The 24,153-nt window shown below is 41.7% G+C and overlaps 1 protein-coding gene and 1 long non-coding RNA gene across 6 annotated transcripts in view; one reads left to right on the top strand and one right to left on the bottom strand.

Annotated features, from left to right (window-relative positions):
• Positions 1–24,153, top strand: part of LOC148000321 (uncharacterized) — a 76,480-nt gene that overhangs the window by 44,448 nt on the left and 7,879 nt on the right. The window lies entirely within an intron of this gene.
• Positions 3,127–12,946, bottom strand: LOC148000323 (sperm motility kinase X-like). 2 transcript variants are annotated; one of them, XM_087591899.1, is made up of 5 exons: positions 12,745–12,946; positions 9,641–9,732; positions 6,891–8,635; positions 6,388–6,557; positions 3,127–3,619 (listed from the first exon to the last, which is right to left on the bottom strand). In XM_087591899.1, exons 3-4 carry the CDS (start codon positions 8,600–8,602, stop codon positions 6,521–6,523), a joined length of 1,749 nt encoding a protein of 582 aa, XP_087448025.1. In that variant the 5' UTR covers positions 8,603–8,635; positions 9,641–9,732; positions 12,745–12,946; the 3' UTR covers positions 3,127–3,619; positions 6,388–6,520. The 2 variants fall into 2 exon arrangements, with proteins under 2 accessions (XP_087448025.1, XP_087448024.1); XM_087591898.1 differs by lacking the exons at positions 9,641–9,732; positions 12,745–12,946 and having other exon boundaries at positions 6,891–8,724.

Below are 24,153 nucleotides of genomic sequence, written 5' to 3' on the forward strand. Positions count from 1 at the left end.
AACCAGGCCTACTTCATAGAGGGTACATAATTTAGGCCAAACATATTCATGAGCCTATTGGGGAGCTCTGACCTTAAATATTAAATTATCATTTTTCAGATCTGTAATAGCTGTCAACTATAGGTTGGACACAATGGGGGCTAGAATGCCATCTATATCTAATATAGGGCAGAGGGAAGGAGCATCATGCAGTCCCCACCAGTCTCCAAGGCTATTTTAATTAAGGTCTCTTTTAGAATTTTATTAATCTTTTCTAACTTTTCTGAACTCCGGGGACGATATATATACACAGTGGAGTTTCAAACTAGGCCCCAAGACCGTAGCAAGTCCCTGACTTACCTGAAATACAAAGGCAGTCCCCATTATCTGATCCTATTACCTTAAGTGCTCTAAACCTGGGTCACCTGGCAAGCATTCAAGTTTGTCATGTTCGTGACTCTGGATCTTTCTGGGAACACTTCTTGTTAAAGAGGTGGGTACTATTACCTTACCTTTAGTCGATCGTCATGAGTCCATTTAATTTCTTTTTCTACATATATCAGCTGTTCTGGGCAGTTTTGCTAGGACAGTGGCCAATCTAGAGATGACTCTTTACTTTAAGGTTGCATCCTAAACAGCCTTATCAGCCCAGCTGTTATCTCTAGCCATTGGATCTTTTGGCAAAGGTTTCCATGCACATGAGCAGTTGTAAATGTCTATCTGGCTGTCCCTGAAGATGTTAACAACCAGTCCTCTTCCCATGATGAGGGCCTGTTTTAATGTTCTTAGTTTGACCATTTGAAATGAAGTGCTTGGAGGAAGACACTGAGTCCAGATTCCCTCCATTTGTATTGTCACCACTGCCCCTGCCCTCCTCTCACCCCCATGGATGAAGCTGCTTCTGTCCATAACCCAGGTCTGTTCTGTTTCTGACAAAGGTGTGTTCCTCAAGTCAGGTCAGGTACTGAACACCTGTGCCACAACCTCGTCACATTGATGGAATGGACAGTCCCAAGTCAGGGTCAGGTGGGAGAGTTGCAAGGTTTAGGAAAACAGGTGGTAGAAAACATCTCAGCCAGGGAAAACTCTGATAATGAAACCTGTAGGCATTACTGAATCATCAGTCAGAATTGTAGGGGTAGTCATGAGTGTCAATGTAAATATATTGAAGCTTGGAATTTCTTTTGTCCTGGATCGGGTGTTGGCTGGAAGTGGTCTAATTAATTCTTACTGCCATGATCTGCACTGTTCTACAATCTCCCTGCAACTTAACTTTTCTCTAACATTTGGTACGAACTTAATTGATGAAAGTCAGGGCTATCATATGAGAATTTTCTCTTTGCTCTTATTTAATATCATATGTGAGCCTGGGATAAATTATATTGAGATATGCTTATAGAACCTGGTGGCAAATCTGGAGACACTCCCTACCCCTTACTGAATTGAAGCCCTAATCTGGGTGGGTTCCTTTTGGGGCCAGGAGCCATTTGTAAGCTCTGTTGAAATATACTTTTGCCCACATGGAGCCTCTCCTGTCAGCGATCCTGGATGCCAGTTTGCACTGTGTCAGCAATGAGCAGAGGAGCAGGGAAAAAGGGGTTAAATCCTTGTGACCTTGTGAGCCATGAAACTCTGAACCAATCCTGAAGAAAAAGAGAATTCAACAAGTGTCTGCTGGGCATTAAACTCGGGAGCTCTGGAAGAGCACTCAGTTCTCTTCACCTCTGTGCCATGTCTCCAGCCCTAAGGCTGATACTGTCAATAAGGAAGGAGCTGGCTGCTGGGCTGAAGTAGGCTTTTGTTGTTTCTAGTGAAGAAGAAGTGTTTAGAAGGTAGGGGTTGAGGAGGAGGGAAAATGTCTGAAACATTTTATCTTCTATTGCTGACACCTTGGAGAGTTAAAAGGTCTCTCTCCTGGTGCCATTTAACATCAAAAGCAGGCCACTCCAAGTTTCATTAAGTGGTCCTTAGTCCTAAATTCTTGAAAATGACTCAGAATAAGATTAAGGTGAGAAAACAACTGGTCCCATGTCCAAAATTTTCATCAGTCCAAGTCCAAAACATGAAAACAAGAATGCAAAAAAAAGAACAACTAACACACAAACCAAGTGTCCCTTTTTAAGGGCAAAGTACACAGACCAACCCATCACTGCTGTGGATGGGATAACTCAGACTATCTGCTCCTGCCAGAAGTGAGATGCACACAGGTTCTGGTGACTTTGCTGGCCTCACCCTGGATCAAAGTTCTCTGACATTGCTGGCCTCTGGACAGGTCAAAGCCCTGTTACCTAGCCTCTGTGAGCCCTCCTGATGCTTGCAAGAAAGAAAGGAGCCAAAAGCAGAACACAATGAAGCTAGATAGAGAGAGCACAGAGAAGTCAACCTCAGTACCTAGTTGTAACTGCCACTCCTCCCTTTCACCACTCTCCCATGGGTCCCACAGAAGAAGCAAGTTTCCAGATGAATGCACCAATGTGAGGTTCAAACTGAACCCATTCCAGGACCTCTTGATTGACATTCATGGAGACAGTGATCTATACAATAGCATAATTCTGCCTTATTGAGGCCTTCCTGCTTAAAGGGAGATGACCCTGGGCAGATTCTGACAGGGTGTTATATACCTTGCTAAGAATTGGGGCAGAATTCAAGCAGTTGGTAACTAGGCAGGGTATTATTGATGGGGCGAAGTGACCTCCTACTGACTAGTGATCAATGAACCATTCCTGCTTTTCCAGAGGGGAAGGAGAGGTGAGTTGGAAATCACAGGTAGCTTTGTTTAACAGTTTGGCTTGCAGTTTTGTGGGAACTGACTATTCCCTGGATGGGATGGGTCAATGTGCTTGAAGGTCGGCAGTGGAACTTTCCCACTGGTCTTCAATTGACCCACACCTCCGGCTCTTTCAAGAGTGATTCCTTCCCACAGGCAGTGGTCTTTGTTGTAGTAGAATAAAAGATGGGGGAGTATAGAAAGGAGGCAAAAGAAGAAAATAAATAATTTAGGTTAAATAAAAGTGGCAAGAAACCATTAGCCAGAAAAAGAATTTTAAGATGGGGAAGAGAAAATATCAAAAGGTAAAAATACAAATTACCATGTTGTCAAATACAGAGTAGTCAGTCTTGAACAAATATATACACAAGCAACAAATATGGGCTCTGCAGGTATATTTATATTTATTTCTGGATACACAAGATATGTAAAAATATATAACAAATTTAATCACGTAAAGGAGTCCATCAACTTAAGAGTGAGGCATGAGAAATGTTTGATATAGGATAGCTGGGAGAGTTTGGAGAGCAGGCACAAAAGAGGGAGGTGATGTCACTGCTTCAATTAAAACATTAAAATATTAGATAAATACAAATGTATGAACAAAATTATATACAAATAAGAGGAATGAAAAGCAAACCTTACAAGCTCAAAAGAAAACACAGAGAAAAAAAAAGCCACAATAAATCTATATCTCGGAGCATCTTCCTTTCATCTGCCCTCCTAGTGGAAGGAGCAGGATGTTGGAGACCCTTTTGTTATACATGGATTTTAGTCCAGGTGAGTCCCAAATGGTCCAACGGTCCACTCATCAGGCCACTCATTGTGTCCAGTCCATTGTCCAGCATCATCAAAAGTCCTTGGCTGCCTGGACTGCATAAAGAAAACTGGAGTTAAACAAGAGAAAGAAAAAATATTCATCACTAGCAAACCCTAGTAGGTTTTTTGCCACGGGACATAGGTTTATGTTCACTGGCCAAGAAATAGACAGACATGACTATAAAATTTAGACAGTCCATAGTTGGAAAAGTCTAGATAGATCTATAAAGAGTTAATGTGTGCATGATACATACATTACCTCAGAGTTACCCCTCTCTCTCTCTCTCCCTTTCTCTCTCTGTCTCTCTCTGTCTCTCTGTCTCTTTGTCTCTCTGTCTGTCTGTCTGTCTCTCTCTCTCTCTGTGTGTGTGTGTGTTTGTGTGTGTGTGTGTGTGTGTGTGTGTTTGTGTGTTGGTGTCTGTCTGTTTGTCCTCATACCTGAAGGCCAGGAATAATCATCAAATGCTTTTTTACCTCAATATTGAGACAGAGTAATATGTCAGTAATCTCAGCTCATCAGTCTGCCACACCTGCCTCTGTTAAGCTCAAGGCCTAAGATGACACCATGATTCTTCCTTGTCTGATTTCCAGAGTCCTTTTGTTGCACTGTGACACTTTACCCAACATCCATCTCCCCAGCTGCAGAGACCAGATCTGCCAGGTAAAAATATTTAGAATGTCCTTTTTCTGACAGGATTGCACTCAGCCTGGTACTTCCTCTTGCCTATACTGGCCTTGAAGTTGTGTTACTTGACAGGGTAGAGTGGCTCAGAACTGAAACTTCTACATTGCAGAATTAGAGACAGGAAGAAGAGGATCGTGCTCAAGGTAATCTTTAGCTACAAGGTGGCCTGTTGGGATTTAAGAGACCTTGATGAAAACAGAAATGTTCACAGCATAGCATTACACTAAAGGAGGAACAGAGGCAGCAAGATCAAGAGGAAGACAAAGGTAGCCTGGGCTTTCATTCTATCCCGAGTGGTATTCTCTCTGAATTTTAGGTTTGACTGTGTGAACACTAAAACCAGCATAGCAACACTATTCCAAAATAGGAAAAAAAAAACAAAACAAATGTAAGAAGAAAAAAAATGAAAGTATGCTTAATTTACATAAACATATCAGAAAATAAGAACCAATTTCTTCTGTCTATTGTACATGGAATATGTTCCCTTAGCATACACCTGTGAGTCTGTTAGAATTAAGAGTGATATATTAAGGATTTTTATTGGAGTGGTTAGTGTTTTTCATCTGTTGGTTTTTAATTTTGTGAATCTATTTCCATCAATTGGGATTTTATACTTGATGTTTCTATTTTGTGTTTTCCACTTAAGACCATCCTGAGGGGTACATGGCTCTCTAGGAGTCCAGTATAAGAAACATCCATTGAGACCCACCTGCATGGAAGTAGTTCATGTAAAAGTAAAGACAGACACACTGACAGAGATATAGACTCCAGGGCTTCTACATATCAGGGTATGGATGACAAGGAATCATCAGGGTGTGAGGCCAACTCTTAAAACCTAGGCTGGCCAGTGTCTGTGAGAGGTTTTCCTTGGTTTTGTCTGAGTAGCTAACCTGGTTCAGTGCTAGAGGCCAGCAAAGAACCCCTTTAATGAACTTTCCCAAACTTGTGCATTGTGGGTTCAGATACACGAGTTCATATAGTGCTCTTCTTGCTCCAGAGTGGAATATGATATGCTTTCCCACTCAAATTAGACAGGAAACGATTGTCTGTCGTAAGAGAATTTCCTGTAGCTCAGGGGATAAAGCACATGAGAAATATGTATGTGATCACAATGGTGGAGTACTATAGGGACATGCTGTTAAACTCAGCACATATCACTGCAGGATTACTATGCCAGGATCCTTGATGTCCTTTGAACAAATTAAGAGAGACACTGGGTCAGAGGGACCCTCCATGTCAGTCATATGGTATTCTGTACACCTCATGCTGTGGAAGATGTTGATACAGTCTAGTTAAAAAGAACACAGGAGATGATATCTTAACAAATGTAACAGTAGGAGGGACAGGGAAAGCTTCCCAGAAGCTCTCACAAAGGAATTGCAAGGCTGTTTAACTGGGCATAAAAAAGCAGTGTGCAAATTCTCAGGTTAATGGAAGCAGCCTGGGTAGATTTATCCAGTGGGATGCATACTCCAGTGGAGGCCTGAAGCTGTCATGAGCTAGGGCCACACCAGTTTGCTTCTCCATCATTAAGTTATTCTTTTGACTCTGCTCATAACACCTGTCCCTCCTCCTTCGAGGAGGCTGTGACACAGGTAGGAATCCAGTTAGACATTTGAAAGTTGGCCTTGAGGGAGCAAACAGAGAGAGGTGAGTAATTACAGGGCAGAACTGGTGAGAGCGAGGGCACAGCTGCCTTGGGAGTCACTCCACAGTATGGGTTTTGTAAGCTTTACCCTGAGTTGGGTGTGAGGACTTAAGCAATATAAACTGTGATATCATTTGCAGGGCAGTGGGGATGGGTGAGGGTCTGGTCAAAGTTTGACTGGAGAATTCCCTTCAGAGGAGACATAGAGGTCTCATATTCCACCTGGGAACCCATTTTAGCTCAGGTCTGATGGGCTGACTAGGGAGACTTTTCTGAGAAGTCTACTTCATGATGAAGACCATGTTCTCTGCAAGAAACAGGAAGCAAAGAACAGTACAGTCCCACAGAACAATCTCTGATGTTTACCTCTGCTAGAAGAGAGGGCAGAGGGCTACTGATCCACTGACACTTTTAGGCACTGTTCTACTTCATCCCTCCCTTCTGAGCAAGACACAGTGAAAAGGCAGGCCTTCCTGCCTGGGGCTTTACCTGGAGAGACCTTGCTGTGGTGTGGACAGCTCTTCCTCTGGAGAAGGGGCCTGCAAGCACACAGCACCTGGACGTCTGGCCTGGCTCCTCTGAGACTGTATAATTTTCAGCCAGGCCAACCCCCACCACTGGCTTAAAAGCCAGGGAGCTGAGGCTGCTGTTCTTCAGGACTTGAAAAGAAAAAGACAGAAAAGAGGCTCTTGGTGTCTGAAAAACAGAGAACTTCCTGTGCTTTCCATAAAGAGTCATAGCACCCCACTGGTTGTCTTAGGACTCTCTGCCCCTTTTGGGCATGCCCCCACCTCCCTCTCATCCTGCTTTAATCAGTGTCTCTGATTCCCCTTATGACTCACAAAGCATCAGATCACCCTTCAGGGGTGTCTATGGACTTAATCTTTCTGAAGTTACAGTTTGTCAAGTTTCTGTGTGCCTCAAGGACCATCCTCATTTGTCACAAAGGACAGGAGGGAATATGGATGAAATGAATGAGGACATGCACCCACCTGGTTCTGTGGGTGACACAATGTTCTCCTCTCTTCCTGAGAGCCAAGTTATTGCAGGAGACTTGATTTTCTGATGGTGGTGGCAGACAGCAGCACAGGTTTCGAAGGCTTCTACTAATTGTCTTTTTAAACCCCTTCCAGTGGTGACGCCATCCCCGACGGGAAGCTGGGCAAGGAACTTGTGGCTGGCCACTAGTGACGGTATCTTCATGAACCATGGCCTCTTCCTTGATGAAGGTGTTTTTGTCCACGAGTGTCTCTCTCTGCCAGGTATCTCCAGAGCAGCCTGCAAGGCTTATCCCCTTAGGTGTCTGCAGTGATGCACAGAAATCATGTGGCGGTATGAAGGAGGACACATTCCTGTCTGCTGTAGTGGAATAGGTGTATTGAAGTCGAGGTGACTGGATATGTTCAGTTAGACTACAAGACAACACAGTCTTGGAGTCTGAGAATGTCTTCCTGATTTGCAGCCTGTTATCCCTGAATTCTTCAGCTATAGGACAGTCCAGGAGATCGAGCTGGAGGGTGTTGGTCCTTGTTTGCTGGTAGCCTACAGCATGCCTTCTGACAACCTTCCTGGAATTCTTCCTATCCTCCTTCTCCCGAATATTGGATGAATGTGAGGACAAGGTGAAGGAGGAGAGAAGAGGTCCCTTTCTCTTAAGAAAACGAGGGAAGGAGTGAAGATCTTCTAGACCTGACTCCACTTGGTGGTGTGTGCAGACTTTCCTGAGTGGCTTGTGCTGTTGAATCAAGTATGTTGCCAGCACCTCGTTGATATTTTGGTCTATCAGAGACTCAGTGCTTTTCTCAGGTGTATGCCTCATGACTCTCATGGCTTTGATGGTGCTAGGGCTTGGTGTTCCTGTGAACGTCTGTATGGATGTCGGTGGTGAGTAGGCCTGGCTGTCTTTGATCATGGGGCGCATCATAATTTGCTGGATGCTGGGCCTCCTGCTGGGATTTATCATCAGCATTTCCACTATAACATTGAAAATATCGTTGGCAACGTGAGGCGGAATGCTGAAATTGGCTGAACTGATTTGTCTCCTCACCTCTGCAAATGACTTGCCTAGGAAAGGCAAGTGCCCAGTCACCATGAAGAAGAGGAGGACACCTACACTCCATACGTCAAATGGGCGGCCCTCATATTCCTCAGCTTCAAAGAATTCTGGCGCACAGTATGGCAGCGTGCCACAGAAATCAATCAGCTTCTGCCCAGGAAGTGTTTTAGCAGCTAGGCCAAAATCACAGAGCTTGGCATTCGACCTTCCGTCTATCAAAATGTTGTTGGCCTTTATGTCTCGGTGGACAATATTATTGTCATGGCAGAATTGTACTGCCTCTAATATCTGTCTAAACATTCTTCGGGCCTCCCACGATTTTAAATATCCACATTCCCGGATTCGGTCCAGTAGGTCTCCCTGAGAGGCATGCTCCATGACCAGGTGGGTGGCCTCTCTTGTCTGGACCACTTCGACCACCTTGATGATATTAGGATGGCCCAGGGACTTTAGAATGTCAACTTCCCTGCTCATCACTGAGGAGCACTTCTCGGTGTTCTTGAGAACTTTTATAGCTACACAGGTGAGGGTTGGGACGTGATAGGCCATTTTTACCACTGAAAATCGTCCCCTTCCCAGGGTTCTTATGATCTTATAGTCAGTGGTAAAGTTCTCGATAGAGTCTCGGCTCTCTGGGTCCTGCTCCATGATCAGGCCCTCCTTTATATGGCTAGAAGCAAACTTGCAATGAGAAATAAAACAGACATTTAAAAACAGGCCCCAGAACATGTTGATACGCTCAAATTCCTACATTAAAGAGATGAGAAAAAAAGCTCAGAAAAACATCAGACAATCTAGACATGTACTTTACATATTGGGAAGGGAAGGACAAGGACCTACTGCAAAGGAGCAGATGCAAAATATGACATAGAGGCGGTTGTCAGGGTCCAACTGCAAACTGAGAGAATCCTAGACACTAAAAGCCACTAAATTGGAAAAGCTCACCATCCTCTCTCCTGATCTCAGCATTCTCTTTGAGTAGAGGCATCTAGAATATCAGCTTCAAGAGAAGGTGTAAAGAGAACGGATCCCCGAAAACCTATACTGTGCAGGATGGCGATCTGCGTCTGGAGTTCCCAAATTTGGCTACTCAGGCAGAGGACCTGTAGATGGTTCTCAGAACACAGGTGCCCACAGCTACCCTAACTCCAGCTCCAGAGGTTACTACACCTCTCGACTCTAAGCACACCTATACAGCACACTCACAGGTGGTATACACCACTTAAAATAGTGATACAAGTCTTTCTATATAATTTTATTAGTATGAGCTGTCAGGTTAGCAACGGAATCAGATTTCGGGGAAGTGGAACTATAGACAGGTATAGAGAGATTGTATTTTCTTACACAACTGAGTTATGCTATGTGAATATGTTATTGTATCAATCTTAGGGATGGTGTGAGAGACTCACAACCACCTGTAACTCCAGACCCAGAAAACCTGACTCCCTCTTCTGACCTCCACAGAATGCATCTGGGATATGGTACTCAAGGCATATGAGGATGCAAATCTGTCATACATATGAAGTGAAAAAATACAATACTCTAACATAGCAAACATAATTTAATAAAACGTGAAATAGAAGATAATAAAAAACATGGAAATGTAAATGCATAACTCAAGCCAGCAAATACAGAAACCAAAGTCAAAAAGAGCAAGTTGAAGTGTCCAAAGTTGGAGAAACTCACTATGTCAGGGTCCAACAGCTCCTGACTGTCCAAGTCTAATTTCTGTGTCTTCAAACTCTAATTTCTTTCCAGCCAAGCAACAGCTTCTGTACCTGTAAGGACAGAATGCAACCTCAATCAGAGCTGTAAGTAGACAGGTGTCTATCCATTGTCACAGGGTTCCTTGGGAGGTTAGAGCAAAGAGCAGCCAACACTGTGGCTAGGCACGGTCCATTGCTTCTCCTCTGCTTCTGTCTCCATGGACAGGAAGGCTAGTCTTGGTCATTGGAGCACTAGAGGGCAGGTTTGACTCAAGAGTCTGTCCCCAGTGTTACCCAGTGACCCATTTCTTCCTACTTGTACCCCTGCCCAAGGACCATAATTAACCCCAAATTACACCACCTAATGGGAACAATGTTCAAACACTTAACACTCCATCTTTAACAAGGACACTTTTGTCATTAATAATCAAACAAGGAATCCTGAGAATGACAATGGACGCCAGAGCTTTGGCACTCCAGTTTTTAATGGATTCTGATATTCAATGGCAAGTTGATGGACATTGTCTTGCTTTTCACATGGACCCCAGACTTCATAAGTTTGTAATAATTCATGTCCATATTCAATGTATTCTATTTACTTTTTGAACTCCGACAAGTGGTTGCTAAAGGATTGTAAGTCCTGACTACCTTGATTGTTGTGACAAAATGCTATTACTCATTGCACCCCTGGGCATGAGACTACCATTTTGGGGGCTGAGAGGAATATGACACCATTAATCCCATATTGCCTGCCCTCAGGCTTGAGACTTCTGAACAAACCTCAAGATCTAGAAACAGTGAGCTGATATGTTCCAAATGATCAAGTAAACACCCCTAAGCCAGGAACCTATAAACAACTGATGTAGTAGATGGTGCCTTGTTCTGGAACTCTGGGTCCTTCTGCTCTCAAACAAAATGCCTTCTGTTTGACCTTCAAAACAACAGAAGTTGATTACTTGTGCATCAGGATGTTAGCAAGGCAAGGACAAGTACCCAACAAATTAATTATGTACCAAGGCTGCTTTCTAATTCTAACTGGCCCTGTGTATGTATTCCCAGAGAAAGTAAAGTCAAGAAAAAGTATGAGATCAGTGTATCTTTGGTGCAGGTGACATGTTGTGCCCTGTAGCAGTTTCCTGTGTATCCACATCTTACTGCTGTTGAATTGGGGTTGAAAGTTGAAGTAGGAATTGGCACAAAACAGTCAGATAAGAAAAATCTAGACTTGGGTAAGCTACCTGGACCCAGAGTGATGAGAGTTCCTCAGGGTCCTCTGACAGACATAGGACAAAGTTAAAGTCAGGATAGTCTCATAAAGATGAGCCCATGTTAATTATAAAATTTGTGAAAGTGGAGGAGGAAGATCATCACTTCAAGTAATCTTTGGCTACTCGGAAATGATGATTCCAGCCTGTGGTCCAGGAGCGTCTGTGTCATGGAACAAAAACAAACATGCGAAATGAAAGAAAGAAGTGGCTGCTATGTATTTTTGCTTGATCTATGTTCCCAAAGCTCTAGAAAGTAACTTTAGACCCATTGGGCTTACACATGAGATTATGACATTAATGACAGAGGTGCAAGGGCTTTTGTGAGCCATTTGCATGTGTTTGAATGTATGCTGCTATCCCCTCTCACCACAACTCATCAGTTTTACACATTAAAGGAATCTGACAGGACTCACTAAGAACCAACTCCATGACAGATGCCAAAGGAAATGGACTGCAGTTTAGCAGAGGTCAAGGAAGGACATTCCCTCTTGAAATGTTCATAGTCATGTAGAAACACCACATGTGTACACATTGCACACAAAGCATTTCCTAGCAATGCTAACAAGCTAAACCTTCAAACAATGAAACAGAGGTACAGGTATGGTCCAGCCATGGGCTTCAAAGTCCTACTTGTTAGGTCTCTAATCAGATGTTGGATTTTTGAATGTCCCAGGGAATACAACCCTCCTTCCTCAGCAATGTCATGGAAAGCAAAAAGGATCCTGAAAGGCTCTTTGTTGCTTGACTATGAAGGTTCTGTTCTGCACTCCCATTCCACTAGCAGATAAAAACTATAGGAATGGTGGAAGTAGTTTTATTCAAGCCTAGGTTTGGAAATTTGGAGAGGCACATTGTCAATATAAAATTCCCTCTCTTTCTCTAAATGTTGTTTGAGTGAGTCCAGTGGAATGCTGGGCAGACCATTCCAGCACTATGCACTTTTTTTCCTGGACGTGTACTTTAAGCTGTTTTGCCAGCAAGACTCAAAGGCCCATGCTTGTTCCTTTGCTTCAAGTTCATTATTGGCCCGACCTCCTGTGCCTGGTACCACACTAGCTTCAGAGTCACATTTGTTCTCCTGAAGATAGAAGATAGCAATTCAATGGAATGACAGCTGCCAACAGAATGACCCAGGTAAATGAAGGGTCATAGTATCATATGTCTCACTTTGGAAAGTTCTTCTTGGCAGTATAAAACTGGATCTTCTTAGACTTATATCTATTCTGTCCTTGAATTCTATTCATCTACCTACTTTCATAGTTATCGTCAAAAAATTAGGATCTAAGCATTGCCTTGTAGCTTGCATAGGGTCATGAGTTTGCACTGCAAGGAAGATCCCAAGTTAACCCGCTAGGGGGAGGCTTCCTGCTAGATCACAGAGATCTGTTGGTGCCTTTTCTTAATAGACCACCCAATGTAGCCTACCAGTCCTCTGAATAGGAGAACTTGAACAATTGGGCCAGTACTTGGAAAGAAAGGGAACAAACTAAAAGGGAAAAACTGAGGAACCTGAAAGGGACTAGCCAGGGAAAGTGTGATCATGGGAATATGGTCAAAGTTCTTTATGTACATGTCTGGAAATGCCATTAGGAGATTGTTCGTGCTGTTTTCTTATCATAAACTATTGTTCAAAATTAGTTCATGGAATAAATACATGTAAAATATGACAATGCAAAATCGGGTGATAAATCAAATCAACAAAGAAAAATTCACCTATTCAATATTCAAACAAAAATATACAGGAACAGAGACTTAGTTTAAATACAGAAAACAAACAAGTCTAAAGTGAGACATAGGAATATAGAGGAAAACTCACTGTGTTCAGATTCAACAATTCATGAATATCCAAGTTCAGTGGCTAACTGAATAAATGCAATTGCTGTCCAACCAACCAACCAACCAACCAACCAACCAACCAACCATCCAATCAACCAGCCAACCAAACCAACCAAACCAACCAACTAACCCAGCCACCAACCAACAGCTAATGCCCTGTACAGACAGGATGTGTTTTCAGTAACTAAGGAAGTAAATGACCTCACAATGGTTCCTTTTGAGGTCAGAGCTGAAATGGACCAATGAGGGTTGGGCACAGTCCACTTGTTTTCTTTATTTTCTGTCCTCCAGACAGGAAAGAATTAAGGTCAGTGAGGCAGTAGAGACTTGAGGAAGATGGTTACACCCAGTTAGCAGTCCCTATATCTCCTATGACCTACTTCTTTCTGCTAGGTTATGTTTTTCAGATTTTCTACAACCTCAGAAAACAGGGTCACATGCCAGAGACCAATGTTCAAGCACAGGATCCTCTCTTGATAGTAGATATCCAAACCCCAATAAAGCCTCTTTCTACTTTAAAAATAATGAGTGGTATCATATGAATTATAATAAGCGATTCACAACTGATATCCAACACTGGTTTATGGACAGTGTATTAGTTTGCTTTATTGTTTGTAATATTATACAGTTACGTACTTATGTGGAGCCATGACCTTATACCCAATGTCATCAATCAATTAAAAGGTTCCATGACCTTACCTAAACTCAATTCAGTTTTTTCTCAAATTACTCCAGCTTGCATTTAATATGACACAAGCTAAAGGGCACACAGAAACATTCATATATTAGTCAATGGATAACATGGTTCATTTTTTCACTTAGACCCTAACATTCTGTAACAACTGTTGGTTTGTGGAAGCTATCCCATCTGCACTTGAGAAAAGTAGATCATTTTCTTGGACTCACATAAGAACAAAATGTTAACTTCTCACTGACCCTGGCATACTTTGACCAAACTGCACTGTGACTACCATCCCTAGGGGTGAGACTTTCCCATGTTTTTCCCATAGAGTCTTCATCCAGTTTCTCACCAGACAGAAAGCTAGGATTGATAGTTTCTAAATGATAGAGAAAATAACTGATCAATAGTCATCTTAGAATCCTCAACCCCGAAGGCAGAGGCACACATGGTTTGTTAAACAAAACAAGATTTTCTTCGCCAAGATTTGATAAATAGAGCAAAAGTTCTCAACCACACACCAACCAAAACTGTGAAGACATAAATGAAGATTTAGTGAACATTTCCAGGCTAAAGCAACTGCTCATGTCTTCCCTGAGCAGGTTTGGGCCAGTGGAGCTCCCTTGACCCCTTTTGTGATCTTAGCTCTGTATTGTGTTTTGAACACTTCTGGATTTAAAATCCTGGTACAGTTTGTGTCTACCTCATTCCAAGTTCTTACTGGAAATGACAATGGAAATGTTAGTGTATTTGCTTGTATCAAACAAATGAGGAAGGACATTTTCCCTTGTCTTAATGCCTTTAATATTTGAACAAAATATATTATTTTTAAAAATGTTAATATTATCATCATTATTTTAAATAACATGTACATGTCTGTGCTTGTAGTTGTATGCAGACATGACTAGAGTTGGTGGTGGAAGCCACAGGTTTTACGTGTTTGTAGATCTGGAGTTAGAGTTGGTTGTGAGACACACAGCATGGCTTCTGGCCACTGAACTCAACTCCTGTGCACAAGCAGTGCCTTCTGTCAACCTGAGCTGTGTTCCAGTCTTAATTTCAATCTTTTTATGATTGCAGTCATGGTATTCATTGTATATTAATGTTCCCCTTCTTGTCTACCGCATATTTCTTTTGTAGAAAATTATTTTATTTCTAATAGCTGGTAAATTTTATGAATAGGAGAAATAAACATTTTTCTGTTTTATTTTACAAATTTAATATTCATCAGAAAGTATATTATATTTTTGTAGGTCTTCAAAGAAAACTTCCAATGAAAAGGACAAAGTATGAAAAAATTTATTCAATCATATTTAATAAGATAGAGTATAAAAGTTAAAGTACTATGGTGATTTTGAAATATAGTAGAAAACAAAAATTAAGAATCTTTTGTTATATTCAAATATTTCTTTTCAAAACATTTTCAAAATTCACCAATATCCTGCTAAGACTGAACCCACAGTGAACGTGATTGTTGGGGGGAGGCGGCAAAGGGGGGACGATGGGGAGGGGAACAACCATAAAGAAGGGGAGGAGGAAGAGGGGTTAGGGGATTGTTGGCCTGGAAACTGGGAAAGGGAATAACACTCGAAATGTAAATAAGAAATACTCAAGTTAATAAACACAAAAATTGAAAAAAAATGTCACCAATAGTAAAGGTGTCCTTACTTAAAAGTCAGGCTTTTCAGAAGCATCTGCATTGTTTTTTTTTTTTTTTAATGTTTTTTTTTCTTTTTTTTTTTTTTTATTAACTTGAGTATTTCTTATATACATTTCGAGTGTTATTCCCTTTCCCGGTTTCCGGGCAAACATCCCCCTCCCCCCTCCCCTTCCTTATGGGTGTTCCCCTCCCAACCCTCCCACCATTGCCGCCCTCCCCCCATAGACTAGTTCACTGGGGGTTCAGTCTTAGCAGGACCCAGGGCTTCCCCTTCCACTGGTGCTCTTACTAGGATATTCATTGCTACCTATGGGGTCAGAGTCCAGGGTCAGTCCATGTATAGTCTTTAGGTAGTGGCTTAGTCCCTGGAAGCTCTGGTTGCTTGGCATTGTTGTACTTTTGGGGTCTCGAGCCCCTTCAAGCTCTTCCAGTTCTTTCTCTGATTCCTTCAATAGGGGACCTATTCTCAGTTCAGTGGTTTGCTGCTGGCATTCGCCTCTGTATTTGCTGTATTCTGGCTGTGTCTCTCAGGAGCGATCTACATCCGGCTCCTGTCGGTCTGCACTTCTTTGCTTCATCCATCTAGTCCAATTGGGTGGCTGTATATGTATGGGCCAAATGTGGGACAGGCTCTGAATGGGTTTTCCTTCAGTCTCTGTTTTAATCTTTGCCTCTCCCTTCCCTGCCAAGGGTATTCTTTTTCCTCATTTAAAGAAGGAGTGAAGCATTCACATTTTGATCATCCGTCTTGAGTTTCGTTTGTTCTAGGGATCTAGGGTAATTCAAGCATTTGGGCTAATAGCCACTTATCAATGAGTGCATACCATGTATGTCTTCCTGTGATTGGGTTAGTTCACTCAGGATGATATTTTCCAGTTCCAACCATTTGCCTACGAATTTCATAAACTCGTTGTTTTTGATAGCTGAGTAGTATTCCATTGTGTAGATGTACCACATTTTCTGTATCCATTCCTCTGTTGAAGGGCATCTGGGTTCTTTCCATTTTCTGGCTATTATAAATAAGGCTGCGATGAACATAGTGGAGCACGTGTCTCTTTTATATGTTGAGGCATCTTTTGGGTATATGCCCAAGAGAGGTATAGCTGGATCCTCAGGCAGTTCAATGTCCAATTTTCTGAGGAACCTCCAGACTGATTTCCAGAATGGTTTTACCAGTCTGCAATCCCACCAACAATGGAGGAGTGTTCCTCTTTCTCCACAACCTCGCCAGCATCTGCTGTCACCTGAGTTTTTGATCTTAGCCAATCGCACTGGTGTGAGGTGAAATCTCAGGGTTGTTTTGATTTGCATTTCACTTATGACTAAAGATGTTGAACATTTCTTTAGGTGTTTCTCAGCCATTCGGCATTCCTCAGCTGTGAATTCTTTGTTTAGCTCTGAACCCCATTTTTTAATAGGGTTATTTGTTTCCCTGCGGTCTAACTTCTTGAGTTCTTTGTATATTTTGGATATAAGGCCTCTATCTGTTGTAGGGTTGGTAAAGATCTTTTCCCAATCTGTTGGTTGCCGTTTTGTCCTAACCACAGTGTCCTTTGCCTTACAGAAGTTTGCAGTTTTATGAGATCCCATTTGTCAATTCTTGATCTTAGAGCATAAGCCATTGGTGTTTTGTTCAGGAAATTTTTTCCAGTGCCCATGTGTTCCAGATGCTTCCCTAGTTTTTCTTCTATTAGTTTGAGTGTGTCTGGTTTGATGTGGAGGTCCTTGATCCACTTCGACTTAAGCTTTGTACAGGGTGATAAGCATGGATCGATCTGCATTCTTCTACATGTTGCCCTCCAGTTGAACCAGCACCATTTGCTGAAAATGCTATCTTTTTTCCATTGGATGGTTTTGGCTCCTTTGTCAAAAATCAAGTGACCATAGGTGTGTGGGTTCATTTCTGTGTCTTCAATTCTATTCCATTGGTCTATCTGTCTGTCTCTGTACCAATACCATGCAGTTTTTATCACTATTGCTCTGTAATACTGCTTGAGTTCAGGGATAGTGATTCCCCCTGAAGTCCTTTTATTGTTGAGGATAGCTTTAGCTATCCTGGGTTTTTTGTTATTCCAGATGAATTTGCAAATTGTTCTGTCTAACTCTTTGAAGAATTGGATTGGTATTTTGATGGGGATTGCATTGAATCTGTAGATTGCTTTTGGTAAAATGGCCATTTTTACTATATTAATCCTGCCAATCCATGAGCATGGGAGATCTTTCCATCTTCTGAGGTCTTCTTCAATTTCTTTCTTCAGTGTCTTGAAGTTCTTATTGTACAGATCTTTTACTTGCTTGGTTAAAGTCACACCGAGGTACTTTATATTATTTGGGTCTATTATGAAGGGTGTCGTTTCCCTAATTTCTTTCTCGGCTTGTTTCTCTTTTGTATAGAGGAAGGCAACTGATTTATTTGAGTTAATTTTATACCCAGCCACTTTGCTGAAGTTGTTTATCAGCTTTAGTAGTTCTCTGGTGGAACTTTTGGGATCACTTAAATATACTATCATATCATCTGCAAATAGTGATATTTTGACCTCTTCTTTTCCGATCTGTATCCCTTTGATCTCCTTTTGTTGTCTGATTGCTCTGGCTAGAACTTCAAGAACTATATTGAATAAGTAGGGAGAGAGTGGGCAGCCTTGTCTAGTCCCTGATTTTAGTGGGATTGCTTCAAGTTTCTCTCCATTTAGTTTAATGTTAGCAACTGGTTTGCTGTATATGGCTTTTACTATGTTTAGGTATGGGCCTTGAATTCCTATTCTTTCCAGGACTTTTATCATGAAGGGGTGTTGAATTTTGTCAAATGCTTTCTCAGCATCTAATGAAATGATCATGTGGTTCTGTTCTTTCAGTTTGTTTATATAATGGATCACGTTGATGGTTTTCCGTATATTAAACCATCCCTGCATGCCTGGGATGAAGCCTACTTGATCATGGTGGATGATTGTTTTGATGTGCTCTTGAATTCGGTTTGCCAGAATTTTATTGAGTATTTTTGCGTCGATATTCATAAGGGAAATTGGTCTGAAGTTCTCTTTCTTTGTTGTGTCTTTGTGTGGTTTAGGTATAAGAGTAATTGTAGATTCGTAGAAGGAATTCGGTAGGGCTCCATCTGTTTCAATTTTGTGGAATAGTTTGGATAATATTGGTATGAGGTCTTCTATGAAGGTTTGATAGAATTCTGCACTAAACCCATCTGGACCTGGGCTCTTTTTGGTTGGGAGACCTTTAATGACTGCTTCTATTTCCTTAGGAGTTATGGGGTTGTTTAACTGGTTTATCTGTTCCTGATTTAACTTTGATACCTGGTATCTGTCTAGGAAATTGTCCATTTCCTGAAGATTTTCAAATTTTGTTGAATATAGGTTTTTATAGTAAGATCTGATGATTTTTTGAATTTCCTCTGAATCTGTAGTTATGTCTCCCTTTTCATTTCTGATTTTGTTAATTTGGACGCACTCTCTGTGTCCTCTCGTTAGTCTGGCTAAGGGTTTATCTATCTTGTTGATTTTCTCAAAGAACCAACTTTTGGTCCTGTTGATTCTTTCTATGGTCCTTTTTGTTTCTACTTGGTTGATTTCAGCTCTGAGTTTGATTATTTCCTGCCTTCTACTCCTCCTGGGTGTATTTGCTTCTTTTTGTTCTAGAGCTTTTAGGTGTGCTGTCAAGCTGCTGACATATGCTCTTTCCTGTTTCTTTCTGCAGGCACTCAGCGCTATGAGTTTTCCTCTTAGCACAGCTTTCATTGTGTCCCATAAGTTTGAGTATGTTGTATCTTCATTTTCATTAAATTCTAAAAAGTTTTTAATTTCTTTCTTTATTTCTTCCTTGACCAGGTTATCATTGAGTAGAGCATTGTTCAATTTCCACGTATATGTGGGCATTCTTCCCTTATTGTTATTGAAGACCAGTTTTAGGCCGTGGTGGTCCGATAGCACGCATGGGATTATTTCTATCTTTCTGTACCTGTTGAGGCCCGTTTTTTGACCAATTATATGGTCAATTTTGGAGAAAGTACCATGAGGAGCTGAGAAGAAGGTATATCCTTTTGCTTTAGGATAGAATGTTCTATAAATATCCGTTAAGTCCATTTGGCTCATGACTTCTCTTAGTCTGTCTACATCACTGTTTAATTTCTGTTTCCATGATCTGTCCATTGATGAGAGTGGGGTGTTGAAATCTCCCACTATTATTGTGTGAGGTGCAATGTGTGTTTTGAGCTTTAGTAAGGTTTCTTTTACGTATGTAGGTGCCCTTGTATTTGGGGCATAGATATTTAGGATTGAGAGTTCATCTTGGTGGATTTTTCCTTTGATGAATATGAAGTGTCCTTCCTTATCTTTTTTGATGACTTTTAGTTGGAAATTGATTTTATTTGATATTAGAATGGCTACTCCAGCTTGCTTCTTCTGACCATTTGCTTGGAAAGTTGTTTTCCAGCCTTTCACTCTGAGGTAGTGTCTGTCTTTGTCTCTGAGGTGTGTTTCCTGTAGGCAGCAGAATGCAGGGTCCTCGTTGCGTATCCAGTTTGTTAATCTATGTCTTTTTATTGGGGAGTTGAGGCCATTGATATTGAGAGATATTAAGGAATAGTGATTATTGTTTCCCTTTATATTCATATTTGGATGTGAGGTTATGTTTGTGTGCTTTCATTCTCTTTGTTTTGTTGCCAAGACGATTAGTTTCTTGCTTCTTCTAGGGTATAGCTTGCCTCCTTATGTTGGGCTTTACCATTTATTATCCTTTGTAGTGCTGGATTTGTAGAAAGATATTGTGTAAATTTGGTTTTGTCATGGAATATCTTGGTTTCTCCATCAATGTTAATTGAGAGTTTTGCTGGATACAGTAACCTGGGCTGGCATTTGTGTTCTCTTAGGGTCTGTATGACATCAGTCCAGGATCTTCTGGCCTTCATAGTTTCTGGCGAGAAGTCTGGTGTGATTCTGGTAGGTCTCCCTTTATATGTTACTTGACCTTTTTCCCTTACTCCTTTTAATATTCTTTCTTTATTTTGTGCGTTTGGTGTTTTGACAATTATGTGACGGGAGGTGTTTCTTTTCTGGTCCAATCTATTTGGAGTTCTGTAGGCTTCTTGTATGCCTATGGGTATCTCTTTTTTTAGGTTAGGGAAGTTTTCTTCTATGATTTTGTTGAAGATATTTACTGGTCCTTTGAGCTGGGAGTCTTCACTCTCTTCTATACCTATTATCCTTAGGTTTGATCTTCTCATTGAGTCCTGGATTTCCTGTATGTTTTGGACTAGTAGCTTTTTCCGCTTGACATTATCTTTGACAGTTGAGTCAATGATTTCTATGGAATCTTCTGCTCCTGAGATTCTCTCTTCCATCTCTTGTATTCTGTTGGTGAAGCTTGTATCTACAGCTCCTTGTCTCTTCTTTTGGTTTTCTATATCCAGGGTTGTTTCCATGTGTTCTTTCTTGATTGCTTCTATTTCCATTTTTAATTCCTTCATCTGTTTGATTGTGTTTTCCTGGAATTCTTTCAGGGATTTTTGCCATTCCTCTCTGTAGGCCTCTACTTGTTTATTAATGATTTCCTGTGTTTCCCTAAGTGTGTTCATGTCTTTCTTGAAGTCCTCCAGCATCATGATCAAATATGATTTTGAAACTAGATCTTGCTTTTCTGGTGTGTTTGGATATTCCATGTTTGTTTTGGCGGGAGAATTGGGCTCCGATGATGGCATGCAGTCTTGGTTTCTGTTGCTTGGGTTCCTGCGCTTGCCTCTCGCCATCAGATTATCTCTAGTGTTACTTTGTTCTGCTATTTCTGACAGTGGCTAGACTGACCTATAAGCCTGTGTGTCAGGAGTGCTGTAGACCTGTTTTCCTCTCTTTCAGTCAGTTATGGGGACAGTGTGTTCTGCTTTCCGGCGTGTAGTTTTTCCTCTCTACAGGTCTTCAGCTGTTCCTGTGGGCCTGTGTCTTGAGTTCACCAGGCAGCTTTCTTGCAGCAGAAAATTTGGTCTTACCTGTGGTCCCGAGGCTCAGGTTCGCTCATGGGGTGCTGCCCAGGGGCTCTCTGCAGCGGCAGCAACCAGGAAGACCTGTGCCGCCCCTTCCGGGAGCTTCAGTGCACCAGGGTTCCAGATGGTCTTTGGCTTTTCCTCTGGCGTCCGAGATGTGTGTGCAGGGAGCAGTCTCTTCTGGTTTCCCAGGCTTGTCTGCCTCTCTGAAGGTTTAGCTCTCCCTTCCACGGGATTTGGGTGCAGAGAACTGTTTATCCGGTCTGTTTCTTTCAGGTTCCGGCGATGTCTCAGGCGCAGAAGTCCTGCCGCTCCTGGGCCCTCCCCCACGGGAGCCCAGAGGCCTTATACAGTTTCCTCTTGGGCCAGGGATGTGGGCAGGGGTGAGCAGTGTTGGTGGTCTCTTCCGCTCTGCAGCCTCAGGAGTGCCCACCTGACCAGGCGGTTGGGTCTCTCTCTCACCGGGTCTGGGAGCAGAGAGCTGCTGCGGGCCGGGATCCGCGGGTGTGGGCTGCATTGTTATTTATGTAAAACGTGGGTATTTGTCTCTTCTGTATACTTTTGGTTTGGGGTACATATTATGAAGACATCTGATATAACTATAATTCATTTTATTGGTAAAAGAACAAGGAAATCATATGTTTGAGCTTACCAAACTCACATCATCATCTGAGGGAAACTCAGAGGATTGTGAGATGTTCAGTCATAACACTATTTTGCAACTTATTGAACAGCTCAGGAGGTCAACCTAACGTAGGAGTTTTGCATGCAGCCTCTGTGTGTGGTATAGACGAGCATGAATTAGAGTATCACTCATGAAATATCAAAGAACAGAAAACTAGTCTCAGCAGGAGCTGCCAGCAAGCCTGAGCTTCAGTGAGAGAGCCTGACAGTGTGGCTTTGGGGTTGTTGCATGAGACTCATGGGTTACAACAAAATGCCACAGGCCAGTCAGCCAGGACATTAACTTGTGGGCTGTGCCTTTTGTTGCATCCTCATGTGGCTGGAGGATTGCAGCAGCTCTCTGGAGTGAGTTTGGTAAAGGAGGCTGAATCCAGACATGATGTCTTTGCAATGTGATGTGTTGAGGAGACACTCTGAGACTACACCGGGTGTTTTATTGGCTCCTCTCTTTACCTTAGTTATGTTAACATTGTCTTCAATACTCTTCAAAGAATATTTTATGCGTGTGTGTGTGTGTTTGTGTGTGTGTGTGTGTGTGTGTGTGTGTGTGTGTGTGTGTGTGTACACCTGGTTGTGAGCATTTGTTCGCATGCACAGTCTAGAGGAGGAGTTCAGGTGTCCTGCTCTATCATTGTCCTGCTTAGTCCTTTGAGATGGTGTCTGAACTTGAAGCTAGGTTGGCATGCCAGCACCAATATTTTGTCTGCTGCTCTCAAGGCTTAGTTTAGAGGCACATATGTAGTCAGATGTGATTTTTATGGAGATTTAAACTCATGTCTATATTTGCCCAGCAAACACCCATATACACCGAGCTAGTTCCCTTAAGGCTGATTGTATGTAACTGTATTTTTGTAGTTTGCTCTTTTTATATTTTTTATTTTATTTTATTTTATTTTTACTGGATAATTTTTCTTTATTTTTCTTTTCTTTTCTATTTTTTTAATTGTACTTAGATTTCAAATGTTATTCTCTTTCCTGATATCATATTCATAATCCCCCATCCCATTTGCCCTCCCCCTTCTTCTATAAGCTTGTCCCCCTCCCCAAATATCTACCTTTCCTGTCTCCCCGCCCTGAAATTCCACTGCAGTGGGAGGTCCAGACATGGCAGGACAAAGGGTTTCTCCTCCCATTGGTACCCAACAAGGCCATGCTTGGCTACATATGCAGCTAGAGCCATGGGTCAGTCTATGTGTACTCTGTGGGTAGTGGATTACCCCCTAGGAGCTCTGGTTGGTTGGAATTGTTGTTCTTTTGGGGTTTTTGTTTTATGTTGGAACATCTTTTGGGAATATGGCCAAGAGAAATATAGCAGGAACCTCAGAGAGTCCAATTTTCAATTTTCTGAAGAACCTACCCAGGGATTTCCAGAGAGGTTGTACCAGTTTAAAATCCCACCATCAATGCAGGAGTGTTCCTCTTTCTCCTCATCCTTGCCAGCATCTGCTGTCACCTGAGTTTTTTTTTCTTAGTCATTCTGACTGGTGTGAGGTGGAATCTCACGGTTGTTTCAATTTGCATTCCCTGGATGACTACAGATGTATGTTGAACATTTCTTTAGGTGCTTTTCCGACATTCAATATTCCCGAGCTGAGAATTCTCTGTTTAACACTGTACCCCATTTTTTCATGGGTTCTCTGACTCACTGGAGTCTAACTTCTTGAATTCTTTGTATATTTTTATATTAGCCCTCTTTCAGTTGTAGGATTGGTAAAGATCTTTTCCCAATCTGTTGGTTGCCTTTTTGTCCTAATGATAAAGTCCTTTGCCTTACAGAAGCTTTGTAGTTTTATGAGGTCCCATTTGTAGATTCTTGACCTTAGAGCATAAGCCATTGGTGATCTAGTCAGGAAAATTTCCCCAGTGCCCATGTGTTTCAGACTCTTCCCCACTTTTTTTCTATTGGTTTGAGTGTATCTGGTTTGATGAGGAGGTCCTTGATCCACTTGGACTTAAGCTTTGTACAGGGTGATAAGAATGAATCTATTTGCATTCTTCTACATACTGACATCAAGTTGAAATAGCACCATTTCTTGAAAATGCTATCTTTTTTCCATTGAATGGCTTTAGCTCCTTTGTCAAAGATCAAGTGACCATAGGTGTGTGGGTTCATTTTTGGGTTTTCAATTAAATTCCACAGATCTATCTGTCTGTCTCTGTACAACTAACATGCAGTTTTCATAACTTCTGCTGTGTAATACTGCTGAAGTCAGGGATGGAGATTCCACCAGAAGGTCTTTTCTTTTATTGTTGAGAGTACTTTTAACTACCTTCGTTCCTTTTTGTTTGTTTGTTTGGTTTTGTTTTGTTTGTTGTTGTTGTTATTCCAAACAAATATGCAAATTGCTCATACTGTCTCTATGAAGAATTCAGTTGGTAT

This window comes from Rattus norvegicus, chromosome 17, assembly GCF_021556685.1.
Source record: "Rattus norvegicus strain SHRSP/BbbUtx chromosome 17, alternate assembly SHRSP_T2T, whole genome shotgun sequence".
Lineage (NCBI taxonomy): Eukaryota > Metazoa > Chordata > Mammalia > Rodentia > Muridae > Rattus > Rattus norvegicus.

Excerpts from the sequence above, each read along its gene's own strand:
- LOC148000323 (XM_087591898.1), bottom strand. The coding sequence starts at position 8,683 with ATGTTCTGGGGCCTGTTTTTAAATGTCTGTTTTATTTCTCATTGCAAG. Across the intron at positions 6,558-6,890 it reads TGTGTCACCCACAGAACCAG|TCCTGAAGAACAGCAGCCTC; the intron begins GTGGGTGCATGT and ends TTTCTTTTCAAG.